Source organism: Amphiprion ocellaris, chromosome 3 (assembly GCF_022539595.1).
Source record: "Amphiprion ocellaris isolate individual 3 ecotype Okinawa chromosome 3, ASM2253959v1, whole genome shotgun sequence".
NCBI lineage: Eukaryota > Metazoa > Chordata > Actinopteri > Pomacentridae > Amphiprion > Amphiprion ocellaris.
Window position 1 is genome coordinate 22,219,272 of NC_072768.1, and position 17,171 is coordinate 22,236,442.

Here is a 17,171-nt window from a genome sequence, read left to right on the forward strand (position 1 = left end):
TACCACCTTTGTGTCTGATGACCATGTACAGCCCTTCATGACAACAGTACTTTCAGCAGACTACAGCACCTCCTGCTACACTGCAAGAACTGTTTGGGAATAGTTTGAGAAGTTTGCATCAGAGCCACAAGCTGGAAACACAGAAATAATCATTAGTTGTTCAACTTGTATGGAAATTAATTAAAAATTTAAGTAGTAAAATATCTATAGTATGTTTAGTCACCATTTTTTCCAGTGGTGGTAACACTTGGGAGCATTTGGAAAATATTGTACATGATGATTTCAAGCTTATTTAAAATTTTTAGCACATAAATGAAAAGAAAAGCACTCAGCAGTACTCCACCAAGGTTGCTCAGTCGTTGTATCATTTCCAATGGATGAAATATTTAATAAAAAATTACCTTGCAGTGAGCACAGGCAGGTGTTATGCATGTGTGCGTTGTGTATGGATACCGCATCGTGTGATCTAAATTTGTAGCGGGTGGCAGGAATTGATGGGACTCGGAAACCCCCCCACAATTTAATCAATTGTTCCTTGTACCGTTTCCAAATGATAAGTCCCGATAAGTCCGGGAGGTTCACAGTCATGCGATCGTCAGCAAGCAGCTGACGTAGTGTTTACTTGTCAAGTTACAGTGGTGCCGTGCCACTATCTCACAATGATACAGAAATCTTTAACAAATCCGGGGATCCAGACTTTAAGCTACATCACTGCCAAAATCTAATCAATTAAGTCCTTATGTCATTTCTGACCTTTCCTGAAAATTTAATCCAAATTCATTAGTCCGTTTTTGAGTAATTTGAGAACAGACAGACAAACAGACAGACAGACAAATGTATGCTGATCATCACATAACTCCACCATGTTTCTTGGCAGAGTAATCATGGAATTTGACTATTATTTTTATCATTTATTCGAACAAGTGAACAAGCAAGCAAGTATATTTAAATAGCATATTTTACACAGAGGTTATTCAAAATGCTTCAACAGTAAATGTCAAAAATGACAGAATAAAACATTATATCAAGTTTGAATTAATAAATCAAATTGTCACGATAACACTGTTATACTGTATAAAGGATCGTTTTGAGTTTTCTCTGCTTCTTACCATGATTATGCTGTTTCCATAGAGGTTAGGACTTTAAATTGCCGTGAAAAATTAGCCCACTGTGAATAAAAATGCAATAGGGGCGATAAAAACCACTCAGAAACTGTTTTTGGTTCAGAGGGTTAAAGGATCTGCTTGGTGCCTGATACCACAGGACGCCTTCAAGGTCTTGTGGAGTCCAGGCCTTGATGTATTCCAGCTGTTTTGGCGGCATGAAGCTACCTCTTCAAAATCAGTCATCCAGACTTGCACATCAGCATGCCTACACTTTGAATGACCTACTTGGGACATTCTTATTCACATGTGAGAGACAGTCTCTGATGCTTTCCACTGAAAAGCTCAAGGAAGCAGCTGTGTCTTCTAGCTGTGTGGAAGTTTGTCAGAAGTGCATTGGCCAAACTTACAGCTTGGTCTTTTTCCAAAGAATGGATGAGACATTATGAGCTTTAAAAAAAAAAAAAAAACACTGCAGTGAGACTAAAATATGTTGTTTGGTTTAGCTGTGACAATGATCTGATGCTCCTCTGAATAGGACCTTATCTGGAGATAAGCTGAGCCTCACTGATACCATGATATCTGAGATTGCAGGGCCAACCAGGTGGTACTCCAAAGACAGGAGTAAGGGTTTAAAATGCTGATAATGGTATTAATACAAAATGTTATCATTTAGAGCCTCGTCAGTTACTGAATGAGTCATTCACTGTACTATGCATAAAATATATCATCATTTCCCACTTTGAGATGCAGCCAAAGGATTGTGGCTGCTTAATGCTGCAAAATGTCTACAGGTAGGCTGTACAAAAGAAAATGTGAGACAACAGTTTTTATAAGTTAAAACATTAATTTTGGGTCTCTGTGCTGTGTGAGGTGAGAGGGCAAGTGTGCTAAGCTCAGTGTCAGATCCACGGGTCATCGATTTTCTCTTTGGTGGCTACCAGATTCCAGATTTGCCAGACATAAAGATCAAGCCCTGCCCAGCACCTGCAGGGGGAAGAAGTGTGAAAAGCCCTGGGTTTTCTTGTTACCTGCTACTTTGATTAACTCGAGGCTTAAAAAGAATGGAAGGCCATAGTTTCATGCCCTCTCATGTTCTAATAAGCGCTTTAACCTTTTCGCAACACAACATTTTAGACTTACAAAGCTGAGTCTTGTGGTACCTATTAGGCCTTCAGCCCGGCATCTTCTGTCTCCTGATTTTCCACACAGTACATGAATGCACAGTAAAGCATAAAAACACCATTTCTGTACAGTTTTCATCCCACCACATGTTGATTTGTTAGGTTTTACAGGATGTAGATTCTTAAATGTCTTTTCCCTGTTATAAGGAATTGTAATTATAAGAACTGCAGCAATGACAAAAAAAAATCTGTAGTTCCAGCTTCTGACATGAGAATTTGCTGCATTTCATGAATTCAGCTGGACCAGATGCTGCATTTTCTGTCGCTTCATAATGACATTTTTTTAAACATGTGCTAAGTCAAGTAAATATTGCAGGTTGCAGTTGCGCTTTTCATTTAATGGTTTGCCTGAAGAGCAAAAATGCTCACTGATGTTAGCTAGTGCCTTGATACTGGGGGAGGGGTTATTTTATAATAATAGAGGGAAACCATCTTGAAAGACTTTTGTGTATATTGTACTGAACCAACACGAGACAATTAAAAGTCTTTGAATTTGACATTTTTACTATTTTCTGACCTTTTACGGGCAAAATCATGGATGAGTTTTTGTAAAACACGCAGACCAGCTAAGAAAAGAACAGTTTCCACTGTGACAATGTTGCTTCTTTTCATTTTATGAGATTAAATACTGTATTTTTTTGGCCATTTTCAGATAGGTACAGTGTAGATAGACAGGAAAGGAGGGAGAAGAGTGGGGGGAAGACATGCAGTAAAGGGCCGTGAGTGGGAATCAAACCCAGGCTGCTGCGTCGGGGACCAGCTCTGTACATGGGTCGCCCGCTTAACCCGTTGAGCTATACGGGCACCCAATACTGTAACTTTTAATTACATTTTTTTATTTACTGTAATAAATAAAAATAGTCAAAATGGTCAATAATCCATCCATTATCTGTACACTGCTTAATCCTCATCAGGGTTGTGGGGGGCTGGAGTCTATCCCAGCTGACTTAGGGTGAAGGCAGGGGACACCCTGGACAGGTCACCAGTCTATCACAGGGCTACAGACAAACAATCACACTCACATTCACACCTATGGACAATTTATAATTACCAAATAACCTCAGCAGGTTTCTGAATTGTAGGAGGAAGCCAGAGTACCCAGAGAAAACCCACACATGCACAGAGAGAACATGCATCCTCCACGCAGAAAGATCCCGAGAAAACCAGGACGCATTTCGGGGATCATCTAGCTGTGAGGTGACGGTGCTAACCACCAAACCACTGTGCAGCCCACAATGGTCAATAATGCATGATGATTAAATTGAAGCAATGGTGAGATTTTAAGGAAATCAAATGAAATAACAGAATGTTTGGGTTTGTTTTGGCCTCTCTGCAGTGAGGGTGACTTGTTGCAGGCTAACACAAGGAACCTACAGCTAACATGTAACGAGAGTCGATGGCAGGTCATTCACACTGAGTCATGCTTAAAGCACAGCCCAGGGCAAAAGAATTGAAGCTGTAATGAGCTGAGTGGGTGTGATGCCAAGCTTGCCACAAAGCAGCAGAGCTGTCAACTCCCAATCGGTGGTAAGAGGAGGTCAGAGGGGACGTTGCTATGGTGCTGGAAAGAGTGATCTGGACTGAGAACGGCTTGGAGTTGCAATGGGACAGCAGAAAATTGCTGACCAGCACACTCCTGAATCTGCACACAGCAACATCTTTCAACAATCTGTTTATATCCCTCAACTTAGGAGAGCTCCCAGTGACGGGAATGACTGCAGCCTGCTGCAGCTCCTCAAGAGGAGGAGCAGGGTTTGAACTCACACAGATATTCAGCTGAGTAATGATGCCGAGTGTGTCTAGCAGCAAACTGAACACACCTGCTTTACAATATCTGTCAAATAGCTGTTTTCACTGCTGAGCACAGCCTGCAGACTTTGTGAGTTTACTGATTTGAAGGCATGAGACGCTCCAAGCAGGAAAACACCCATTTAATGACACGCAAACAAGCAGAAACACACACAAACACACACAGACACACACACACACACAGACACACAGACATGCTTGAAATTACAAGCTTATTTTAATGGCTAAGACAGTAGAATAAAAACTGTTGTGCAGGCTGTAAATAGATTATTATTTACATCTAATTATTAAACTCTACAGATTCATAGATGGACTTGATGCTTTTACTACAGCCTAGTATTGTGGTTGAGCCTCAGAGGGAGGTTTCTTGCCAAAATAGCTCACAGCCCTGTTCGAAAACTTATGCAGGATCCACAACTTGAGTGTGCAATTCCACACTAAACACTGGAGCTGTAGGAATGCGCCGTGTCCCATGGTGCAATGCTGCAGCAACTGCCTCTACCTATGGATACTATGAATCCTGTTCATTGCGTCAAAACATTTCTCCCCTGTCCATGTTTCCAGGTCTACAGCCCTCTCCGTGACTTTCCATCCCTGCTGCCTCCTGAATGACAGCTGCCAGCAGATAATAACCACAGATCGCCAGCGGCTCTTCGTCCATCACTCACCCCGCTCTATCTGCACCCTGGCGGCGTCCAGCTGGTGCTCCGTGCCGATCTCCCCGATCACTATCAGCATATAGTAGCCGCCCCGGTTGAACGGCACCCCGCGCCGCCGCCTCCCTCCTCCTCGGCGGTGCAGTAGTCGCTCCTCGGACCCCGGCGGCAGCGCGCTGAAGCCCTCGTCTTCCTCCACCACCGGGAGCGCACCTCGCACCGGGATCTCCATGGCAACAAGCCCCGGAGCCGACGCCGAGGCTGACTCCATCGCCATGACAACTACCGGTGTGAGCAAGGGGGAAGAGTCTGGAGGGTGGGGGGGGCGAGGAGGAGGAGGAGGGTGGGAGGGGAGGACAGAGGACACGTGTCAATCGGACTGCAATGTAAGAGTTTAACACTTCCTGTGGGGCTTTCAAAATAAGGCTGCAGATTGGTGATAATTCTATCAACTTTATGATTGATGAAAAGAGATATACCACCTGTACACTACCAGTCAATAGTTTGGACACGTCTACTCATTCAATGTTTTTTATTGATTTGTATTATTTTCTACATTGTAGATTAATACTGAAGATTAACACTTTTTCGTTTACAACATAATTCCATATGTATTCTTTATAGTTTTGATGTCTTCAGTATTAATCTACAATGTATAAAATAATAGGCTACGGTTGCTAACTAAATAGCTTAGCAACAAACATGATACACAAAATAAGTAAATAATCTAGAATATACAGCACCATGTAAAACAGTCCATCATTGTTTGTAACTTCCCTTTTACTGTCTTAACACTGTATTTTGTTTAAAATGTATAATAACATTTTGTGCCGGGCTAAACCAGTATGTACACTTCAAGGGTCTGTTCCACAAAGCAAGCTTGCTAAATAAGGCAGGATTACTTCAGTTAGTCTGGCTGACTATCAGGTTATTAAAGCAGATTTAATGTAATTCAAGCCAGAGTTGCAGCTTAACCAGACACTGGCCTGACAGGAAAGCCAAGACACCACTGAATAATTGTGTTAATCTGTATTAGTCCAGAAACTGAAGCATACAGAAAATTAACTTAAATAAATAATAATTAATTGCATAACTATGAATAATAAGATGTAGATCTACATAAATGTTTAATCATATGGTATGTGATATTAAACATTTAGAATTATACCACATAAATTTAGTCTCAGTCTAAATTAATCCAATATAATAACAACTAGATTACAAAGTACAATAAAACTGATCAAAAATAAGACTACACTGAAATCAGAAATCACAGAAATCTGTTAATCTGTCCATTTTCTTTTACTTATCTTGAGTAGGCTCACGGAGGCAGTAAATGAGGATGAAGCAGGTCATTCTAGCCGTTCCTCTCCACAGCAATGCTTTCTAGTTTCTCCAGGGGGATCCCAAGGTGCACCTAAGCCAAATGAGATAAGCAATCCCTGAGTCCCTGGGTCTGCTCCTACCTGGACGTTGCTGGAAAACCTCCAAAGAACGTCCAAAGGGAGCTCATAAAGCCTCAATGGAATCTTACCACCTCACTCAGAATAGGGAGACGAGGATCCTTGTGGAGCCAGGCCTGTGAGGGGAGCTCACCAGCAGGCATCTGACCAGCCTTGACCTGTGGGGTGGTTCGGGCTCATCCCAGTGGGCTCTTCACCTGCAGGGCTGGGCTTTGGGGTCAGGTCCTATGCAGACCAGTCAGCAGGCAGGTCTGTGCATCTATATGTGCTGACCCTGGTGGCACAGACTGGTTGATCAGAAAAATAATATTTAAATCACAGAGTGCGTAACAAAGATAGACGTAGCCATCGTGATGTCTCCGTCTGCACTGAGGAAATGAAGTCATTTTGCTACTTCCTATTGATATCTTGGATTTTTGGAGCCAGAGATGAAAAAACATGTGAAGAGGGTGGAGCCGGGGAGCCGCAATTGGTCAGTGACTGAGAGCCCCACCCACATTTACTAGCTTCTGCTGTTTACAGATGCTGCTGCTAACAATGTTAGCCTCCATAAGTAGAGCTAAACGCTGCGGGTCAGAGTTAAAGTCATCTTATCAACTTGTTGTTTTCTGTCCACATCTGGACAATATTACATATAAAGCAGTGACCTACATTATAGTAGCTGAAGTTACTGTAAGTTAACATCAGACTAACCTCAGATGATAAGCATGTTCTAACATCATGCTTTGAAGTTGTTCTGTAAATCTCAGGTTACGTTTCTTGACGTAGTGTTAACACTGATGCAAAACCAGGTTTTTTAGGTCATAAATAAGTTAACTGTAAGCTGTAGGTAGTGCCCTGTAGCTCACAGCTGATCAATCATAACAAATCAATAATGTTGTTAGAGTCTTTTAACTTCTGCTGTCTCACTGTTTGTTAATGACCAGCAGATAAAAACAAACTAAACTAATGTAGCACCACGCAACACTGTTACTGATGAATGCTAATCTCCCAGTTAAATGAAATAAACTCAGTTCAGTTCTGTGGCTTAATATCACTATTCTTTGGTTCAGACTGTTTTTAACAGCTTTGGTTCATTTCACTGAGAAAAACTTCTGTCGAAATGATTCTTTCTTTTTCAGAAACAGTAACGTTACTGAGTTCTACCCATCATCACAATGAATTACAAAGGTGAGTGATAGTTACTTTCTGCTGCTATTTAATAATATTTAATTTAATAAACAGTACATCAGATCACTGTAGTGTCAGATAACCGTGTCAATCTCATTGAATCAGAGTATGTTTGATTTACCTTTTCTTTATAACTCACACTATCATACACTGGAATTGAAAATAAAAGAATAACTTCATTGTCCGTCTAAGGCAGTAAAAATGTTCTTTGGCCTCATTCAGGAAAACAAACATTTCCAGAAGACTGAAAAACAGGACAACAAACACAACACTCTGTTGTGTTACATTCATATCATGATGTGTTCACTCTGATATTTAATGTTCCCACAGGTGGAATGAAAGAACCTGGTAGATCTTCTTCTCACTGTTGGTGACTTTTAGTTTTTTGGGCCCAGTCCCTGTCCTACAAAGTGGTACTGCAAGTGGATTCATTTATCAGGTCTGGTTGCTACATCCATCTTTCTTATACAGTCTGTGATTTAAATCCATCTGCCTCTCTCCTCTATTCCTCTAATAGAAAACCATGTGTAAATATGTACTGGTCACAATATTTAAACAAGAGCAACATGCATGCTCGTAGTTATTTATTTTTAGTCTACAAAACTGAACTATTAACAAAACTAAGCTAAGGAGGGGTACTCACAAGATGGGGAAACTGAACAGAAGGGGTAGGGAAGCAGGCTCAGGAAATCTGGGGTGAATGGAGACTGGAGCTACTGGCTAGAGACAAAAACAGGGCTAGCAAAAATCCAAAAGAAGAACTGAGTCCAAGTGAGGGAAATCCAGTGGAGGGGAAAACAGAGTGCAAGAACAGAGTCCACGAATGCATGTGGGTCGATGATCCGGCAGGGAGTGAATGACAGGACAGAACTTAAATAGGTGGAGGTGAGATGGAGAACAGGTGAATGGACTAATTACTGCAGGTGACACTCATTGCAGTAATCAGCTGATGGCAGAATGCAGGCAGGTGAAACAGGGAGAGCAGGAGGGGGAGAGACAGGGAGAGAGAGAGACATGAGGGAGAGGTGACAGACAGAGGGAGCCAAAGAGAGACAGGTCAAAGCAGAAACAGATCAGGACTCAAGGGAGAAAGGAGGAAAAAGAGGAAGAAGGGAAATAAGGGCAGGGGTTAGAGCAGGATCATAACAAATTATGACATCAGCTGCTTTCACAGTGTCTAAGGCTACACTACAGCTAGCAACAAAGCTAGGAAGCAGCAACAATTACCTTCAAACACAGTCTGGAAATCAATAACTGATATTTCTTAAAGATCTGGACCTTAATGGACATAAAAGTGACAGAGAAGGATTTACAAAACAGTGAAGAACTGCAGAAGTAACTCCAGGAGACAAACTGTTATTGATCTCAATCAACTGATCTAACAAACAGGAGAGCAACAAAGCATATTGTGATGCTCAAATGTCATCACTCCTATTTCTATTTTACATATTGAGTTATAGTAGTCATTATTAATGTAGAGACACAGTTATGAATGGCAGGTTCCCTGTCATCACATGCTGTTAATATATAACATTTAATTTGTATATGTATAAATTCAGTAACAGTAATCCTCATTAATGAACAAACCTAGTTATAAATGACTGGTTCCCTGCTATCACATGCTGTTAATAAATAAATGTTAGTGTATATAAGTCAAGAGATAATTTATCTGCCTCTATTAGTGAAAACTGATACTGATATCAGCACTTAAAATAAATAAATAAATAAATAAATAAATGTCATTCCCTAATATGTACATAAAGTAAAAAGAAAATGCATGCAATTTGTAAACCTACCACTAAAACTTCTTCACCTGGGGCAGCAACTTACCCCCAACCCAAGGGTACCAATCCATCGGTGTCCTGCAGAGATTCATGACCTCAGACTGGGAGGTGCATCCCAGCCACATCACCCTTCACAATGCAGGCTGGAGGTCATGGTAAAATGAAGCCAAGAAAACCAGACCAAAAACAGAGTTTAACAGACTTTGTTTTAAAATTATTTCAGCCTCTGAAGCATGTTTACTGGGAAATGTGGTTGTTAAAACAACCAACAAGAGGTTTTTCCTGTACTTTAGATTAAACTCAGCTAACTGAACAGTTTGGGTACTGAAAAATTCCACATTAGCAAATACTATCAACTTATAAAACTAAAGGTAAGAGGCCCCTCTGTAAGTCTGGCTTAATTGACAGATAATTTCAATAAAATTGTATTTATTATTTTAGTCTGCACATATATATTTTGTGCTTCTGAATAGAAACATTAATTTTAATGTTGCTACACCAGTGAGAGGACACAGCTTTGCTGTAACTCATTTTATTCTAGTGAGAAGGAATTGGTACCACGCAAAGCTATGCTTTTGAAGTAGCTTCTTAAAAACTGAGCATATTCCTGACATCTTACACAGACACTTGGTCGACTTTGTCCCTCATGCTAGCTTGATAGTAACAGTAAATAAACCAGCATCTAGGTCGCACTACATGTCCTGACTTGTAGCGGTACATGCTACTACCTCAGTGCTCACCTCTCTGCACCCAAATGTTCCACCAAAAGTATTCCCCCATTCTAATTTTATTGGGACTTTTCTTGGCTCCACACAAAATGATTCTGGTTGATTAAAAAAAAAAATGCAAACAAGCAACAGCATTTTTTCTTCCTAAAGCAAAATAATAATGAGGTGCAGTCAGACTATTCTCCACAGTGCTGTGTCAGTGAATGGTTTGGCTATGCAAACTGATAACTTCCAGGTTGGGATACAAAAATACATAATCACAGCAGCACTCTGTTACATTACTGATGTACATGTGCATCTGGTAGGTATAGTTACATTCTATCATAATCATGGACATCAAACAAAACCTATTTTGACATACTACTACATCACTGTTCCCTCTAAGCTGCGCGCGTGCGCAATTGCGCACTGCTGACACGGTTACCGCGCACAGAAAATCTGCGCTGCGCACAAAAAAAAAAATCCAACCTAAATTGTAAATAAAATAAACACGTAACAATTCATTCTGTGCTATTTTTCAATGTGAGTCAGTGAGTGACCGGTGACTGGTTGCTGCAGCCAATGATGTAATTCACATACGTATTTAGCATAGACTGTATATAATGGTATTTATGCAGCTAATCAACGTCAGGCATCCTTATGTGCAGCCACCCTTGTTCTCATAGATATGGATGAGTAGATAGGACACGCCCCTTTGAGCTGCGCGCTACGGCGAGGCTAAGCTAGTGAGGGCAAAGTTTCAGTGCATTCCGTTGATGTAGACGGCGTGAAAACGGAAACAAGAAGTAGTAGTAATACTAAAAGTACAAGCAGCAGTAGTAGTATAAACAGCTGTCAGAGTCGTAGAAGTAGTATCAGAATTTTTAATAGTATTACAAGTTGTAGTAGCAGTGCCAGTATCAGCAGCAGTAGTTAGTGTACTACCACTACTACTAGTAGTAGTCACATTGCTATTACTACCATCAATACTACCAGTAGTAGTTATAAAGCCTAACTCATATATATCCAGATTACCATCTATGTTCTTCCTCCAAACCCATTTTATGATTGGGATTACAGGCAGTTCTTTAGGACTGCTCTCAAATAATTGAAATGTTACTAAACAAGGTTATACTTATCAAATTAAATAGCTCTGGTCTCCAGTATATTGGCGAATTCGGTTCTTTGTACTTAATTTATTAGCATGATTTCTTTTTAATATGTTGTGTACAGACTTAGTTACTTCTCTGTCTACTTTTCTTACTCCATGTAGGTTTCCCAGAGACTATGGGTTGAGGAGGAATTGAAAGTTTGTCGGCTTAGACCTGGTGTCATTCCATCAGTGTTTAACTTCCCGGCTCATCTTGGAAGAGTACGTGCCAGAAAGACCACGACCAAGCAGCCTTGAGATCTTAGGCAGCGTCTCCCTGAGGTGGGTGTCAACGGTGTTCACAGTCAGGTCTGTAGAGGGGGGAGGCCACCACCCACCTACCCGCCTTCTCTCTACCCTGACTCCGCCTTGGCTCCACCGATGTGGTCACTTTATTAACTACGATGCCAAAGGGACGACGAAATTACCTCTTTTCCTCTGATCTGTAGCTCAGTGAGTTAAGGCTTTGCCTATAGACCTGCAGGTTGTTGGTTCAAGACCAGACCCTTCTTAAATTTTATTAAAATCCTGACAAAGACAAAGAAAAATGCCAGTGGTGGGTCTTGAACCTACTACCTTCCACTTGGTAGTCTCTCTTCTTATCCCCTGAGCTACTCACTCAGATACTTTTTTTTTTTTTGTGCATTTATCATCTATTTTTTTTGCCATTTTCGAGTTTTTTTTTAACTTGAGTCTCGTCTCGACCGTTTTTCTCAGGGGGTTGGACTTCAGCCTTTGTGCTGGAGGGTTGAACCCTCAGTTCCAAGACTTTCAAAGCCTCCAAACCTCCCGAGTCCTCAGGACCTGAGCTTTCACACAGTCTGAGGGCTGAAATTTTCTAAGTCCCACAGTAGTTCTCTGTTAGATTGAACTTCCAGACAGTCCAAGGACTGATATCTTCTAAGTTCCTGAGTACTTCTCTGTTAGTTTGAACCTTCACACAGTCTGAGGACTGAAATCTTAAAAGTTCTTGAGTAGTTCTCTGTTAGTTTGAACCTTCAGACAGTCTGTTAATGTTTCGATTAAATCTTTGTTTTTCTTTTTAAATGTTTTACCACCTTTTAATGTTTAATTTTCTTTTTAAATCCTTCATTGTATTTTCTGTGTAATTCCTATTTGAACTTTTATTGTCTTAAAGATATAGTTTTCTAATTAAACATTAAATTTTTTAATTAAATGTTTTGTCTTTTTTGGCCTTTTATTGGATAGACAAACAATAAAAGATAAATAAATAAATAAATAAATAATAATAATAGAGAGACAAACAGGGGAGAAGAGTCGGGGGAAGACTTGCAGCAAAGGGCTGCTAGCGGGACTCGAACCCGGGACGCTACGTCAAGGACCAGCTCCTGTACATGGGTCACCCGCTTAACCCGTTGAGCTATATGGGGACCCATGTTTTGTCTTTTTAATGGTTCAATAATCTGATTAAATGTTTTGCATTTTTAAAAATGTTTAACATTCTTCTTGTTTAATTGTATTTTTTAAATGTTTAATGATGGAACATACTTTATCTGTAATTTCTAATATTTGTATTTTAAAAATTTTGTTTAATTTCATAATGACTTGTATTGTATGTTGTTGAATTATCTCATTCCATATTTTGTCTGTTTAATATAATTTAATGTAATTTAATGTTTAACTCTATTAAACAGACAAAATATGGAATGAGATAATTCAACAACATACAATACAAGTCATTATGAAATTAAACAAAATTTTTAAAATACAAATATTAGAAATTACAGATAAAGTATGTTCCATCATTAAACATTTAAAAAATACAATTAAACAAGAAGAATGTTAAACATTTTTAAAAATGCAAAACATTTAATCAGATTATTGAACCCTTAAAAAGACAAAACATTTAATTAAAAAATTAAATGTTTAATTAGAAAATTACATCTTAAAGACAATAAAACTTCAAATAGGAATTAAACAGAAAATACAATGAAGCATTTAAAAAGAAAACTAAACATTAAAAGATGGTATATGTACATATAATTTAATTGTATTTAATGTTTAACTCTATTAAACAGACAAAATATTGAATTAGATAATTCAACAACATACAAGTCATTATGAAATTAAACAAAATTTTTAAAATACAAATATTAAAAATTACAGATAAAATATTTTCCATAATTAAACATTTAAAAAATAAAATTAAACAAGAATATTAAACATTTTTTAAAAATGCAAAACATTTAATTAGATTATTAAACCTTTAAAAAGACAAAACGTTTAATAAAAAAATTAAATGTTTAATTAGAAAATTACATCTTAAATTTCTTAAATCTTTTTAATAATAAAACTTTTTAAAAGTTTTATTGTATTAATTTTTTTTCATTTGATTTAATTGCTTTTTGTTATGTAGTTTATTTTTTTTATCTTCTTTTTCTGTCAAGATTTTAACCCCAACCTTAAAAATGAAATAAACCCTTAAATCACAATGAAAATACTTCTGTTGTCACAATCATGAGTTAGTCAATTATTCAGTTTATCAATTCAACTTTATTTGTTTAGCACCTTTTACACAGATGACAAAACTAAACAAGCAAAGAGAAAAAACTATGATTAAAACTCAAAAACATTAAAAAAAAAAAATAAAAAATTTAACATGGTAATAAAATATGTTGTGTCCAGGGGATGGAGAGAGTTTATTGAAGTGTTCTTGGGCTCATATGGGAAATCATTTAAAATATAAACTTGATATTCAGTCTAAGGAAACTGCAGAGCTACAGAAGAACCAACAATATCTCCTGTTTTCTCCTTTAATGAGTTGACTCTTCTTGTGCTTTCAGACCAAAGAACTACAGACTCTTCACAACCTGCTCAAACTCTTGGTACAGGACCTCACCACACGGGTCAAGAAGGTTTCTGTCTCATTTCTACTCTGAAGCTCACCTTCTCCTGCTCAAACTGCTGATAAATGTTTCTGTTGCTCTAAAGTCTGGTCTCCAGAACTTCCTAAAAACTCTCAAAGTCTCTTCTGCTGCAGGTTGCTTTCTAGAACTGTTCCAGAAAACCTCACTAAACCACATGGAGGGGTCTCAAGATAGTCGTCCAAATGAAACCATACAAAAACCAAACTAGCACAACCCAAACGCTAAAGTCTCCTGCAGCCTACCAGAGAACCTCTGAGAACAGAGAATCAGGACAGGAACTCTTACCTTCTGGACAACCAACGTTGCTTCACAAACAAGAATACAGAATGTGTCTGACCAAAAACCTCTAAAGACTCACTACAGCCAAGATAAAGACACAACTCAGCTGTACCAAATCCACTGATCACTGCACACATTAGCACCATGTCCTAACTGTGGCTAAAGAACCACATTTACCAAGACAACTATCCAGTACAAAACCCTAAAACACACCAAGAAACACATTAAAGACGATTTTACTGCTGGAAGCTGCAAGCCAACGCCTAAAGAACTAACTAAAGCAACGGAGCCAAACCCGGTTCTGTGGTGAAGAGAAGCAGAGGAAATGTTTGTCTGCAGCTAAATAAAGCAGGAAGACACTGAGCTGCTCAGGTGTTCCTGATAACACCAAGCTGCTCAGGTGTTCCTAATAACACCAAGCAGCCACCTGGACAGCCAATAGGAACACAGTTTCCTGGAAGTCCAGAGGGCTGGCTTAGTGAAGGAAATTTAGTTTAAAGTTGAAGCAGAAAGTTAACAAAGAAAGCTGAAAACCACCTTCTGATACCTGAAATCTCTGAGTTTTCACACAAAGAACACCTGAACATGTCAAACTGGTTCCATAGTAGAACCATCATTGTAAAAACGTCATAGTATGGTGTGTTGCTCAAAAAACATTAGGACCCAGCTGTCAGGGGACAAACATGTAAGAAACATGAGAACAGAGAGAACCCAACCAGTAGGTCACAGTTTATCATCCCCCAGTCATCTCCTGAAGTCCATATGGTGAGAGACATCAGTATCTGGTTGTTAATTTACCAGAGGATGCTTATAATCATGCTGATGTGGTCTGTACTCTACAGTATTTTAGTGACTCAATAAATGCCTAAGTTGTTTTTTTAAATGCTTTTTAGTTTTTAATAAACATTTAATAGCCTATATGTAATCAATAAATGGCCTTTGCCTATCTTAAGAAAAACTCACTCAGAACTCTGATATGTTAACAGTACTAAATAAATCAATAAATACATGCATACACACAAAAATAAGTTAATACATTAACTGTGTTAAGATAAGATTTAGATTTTTTTTTTTTAAAAAGTTGCTTATGTTTTTGCAGAATCCAGTATTACTCACTGGTTGGTCATTACATTTTGTTAGTTTGATTTCACTGTTTAAAATGATGCCACCTCTTTTCAGACAGAACCTGTGATAATAAAATAATACAAAATTTTTAGTTCTGTGTTAATAAAGCACTTAAAGCTTTAAGTATGGCTAAATGCTTTTTTCAAAATTAAATATATCACTCCTTAGGTGGTAGTGGCCCCAAGTTCAGTAAAGTTGGAAAGATATTCACAGATTCAGACTTCCAGCATCAATAACTCATTAGATATAGGTTGTCAAAACATAAACGGTGCCTCTTTCCCATTGTTGCAAGGCAGACAATGTGCTACAAGCCCAGTTTTATCAAAAGTAGCTGTCTTTCAAGCTACAGGAATAACATTGGTGTCTATGGAGTGAACAGGGTCCGTCTGCAATTTGCAAAACCACTGCAACAGTAAAGAGAGACAAATATTCAATAACTTCACTCTTATACATTGTAGTGTCACTAAAATCACTGCAGCCTTCAACTGGCTCCTGTTGACAAAGTGTTTTAACAGAAATGTAAATGCTGTAATTTGATTCTTTTAATAAACCATGTAACTTGAATGGATGTGATGCTGGTGTGACCACAGTGCACACGTCTGATGTTGCTCACAGTGGTCCAAGGGACGCTCAGGGAGTTTGTGTGTTTGCTCAGACTCAAGAAAAATTACAGGGAACATTGTACTACATTCGACTGGTCAGTTACATGTGCCCACTGAATATCTTCAAAACAACAGTGATCGCTTTTGTTATAAATTTCTCCCAGGGTGCATGTACATATATACTGCATATTATGGAACCACAGCATGTTTTTTTTTAATTACATTTGGTACAAAATAAAAACAAATTTAGAAGCGTCAACATTTCACTGTGTGTGATAATGTTCTGAGAACTCAAAACCTGACTTTACACAACTTGAACATAAAAATCAACATTAGATATTTAATGAAAAACACTGCACACATAGAGGAGGATCAGACAACTCTGAACATCAAGCAGGCACAACTCCTGCCTCTCAGACTACACTTAGGATTCAGAGGACGTGCAAAGGTAGTCAGTCTTGTGCAGTGAATGCAGAAGTCTTATTAAAATAATCTGTGGAAAATTAAAGAACCTTTTTGTGAGTTCTTCAAATTTCTTTTTATGCACACACTAAGGACACACTGATAAAGCCAGAGAGAGAATACAGACCAGCCTTTAAATAGCCTCTTTCTTCTCAGAGAAATGTTCCTCATTCAACTTTTCTCCTGGTTAACCTTGAGCTTGGCACATTTCAGTGTGCAGCAGAGGGCATCTCAGCATAAACTGTCAGCACCACACTGAGGGGATAATAAGGAGATGTGCAACAACTTCTGTTGGGCTTTTTGTGTAAGCCTAAACCTTTGTTTTGGTGTACTTACCACTGATTTAACACATGACAGGAGGTAGCTGTACATCGAAGAAAACCCCTTCAGATCTGTCACACTCAAACTTTATATTATTCCTGATGGTGAGGAGTTCAATACCCACAATGCCTTTAATTTATAACATTTCATGTGCCATTTTTTTCCTCATCTACTTCAATTAGGCGCCAAGTGAGACTTCTCATCATATATAAGCTGTATCTGTAACCTTTTTATATTGAAATAAACAGGACATCATCTATTCATTAAAGTTACTACATATTCCCATCAGCTGTATTTGTAAGAAGCACAATATCAGAAGACCAACATAAACAGTGTGTAACAGTCCACAGCAGCAGTGTGAAGATACCTCATAAGGGCTTTTTGCTGCAGGTTTCTCCTACAGTGAGTCAGCACTTCATTACACAGAGCACCAACACTAAAGCCATGCTTCCCTCTAGTGGTCATACT

At 38.7% G+C, this 17,171-nt stretch overlaps 1 protein-coding gene and 1 long non-coding RNA gene across 2 annotated transcripts in view; one reads left to right on the forward strand and one right to left on the reverse strand.

Annotated features, from left to right (window-relative positions):
- The window catches only part of map1ab (microtubule-associated protein 1Ab), a 91,607-nt gene extending 86,563 nt beyond the window's left edge, over positions 1–5,044 (reverse strand). The window contains exon 1 of the mRNA XM_023272622.3: positions 4,765–5,044. Coding sequence (XP_023128390.2) covers positions 4,765–5,029 — 265 coding nt within the window. The 5' untranslated portion in view covers positions 5,030–5,044. The remainder of the gene's footprint in view (positions 1–4,764) is intronic.
- A 2,666-nt stretch (positions 5,045–7,710) lies between these two features.
- On the forward strand, positions 7,711–15,886 carry LOC129348250 (uncharacterized). Its single transcript, XR_008600719.1, has 3 exons — positions 7,711–7,824; positions 11,150–11,308; positions 13,831–15,886. It is a non-coding gene; the product is annotated as an uncharacterized LOC129348250 (long non-coding RNA).
- The last annotated feature ends 1,285 nt before the right edge of the window (positions 15,887–17,171 follow it).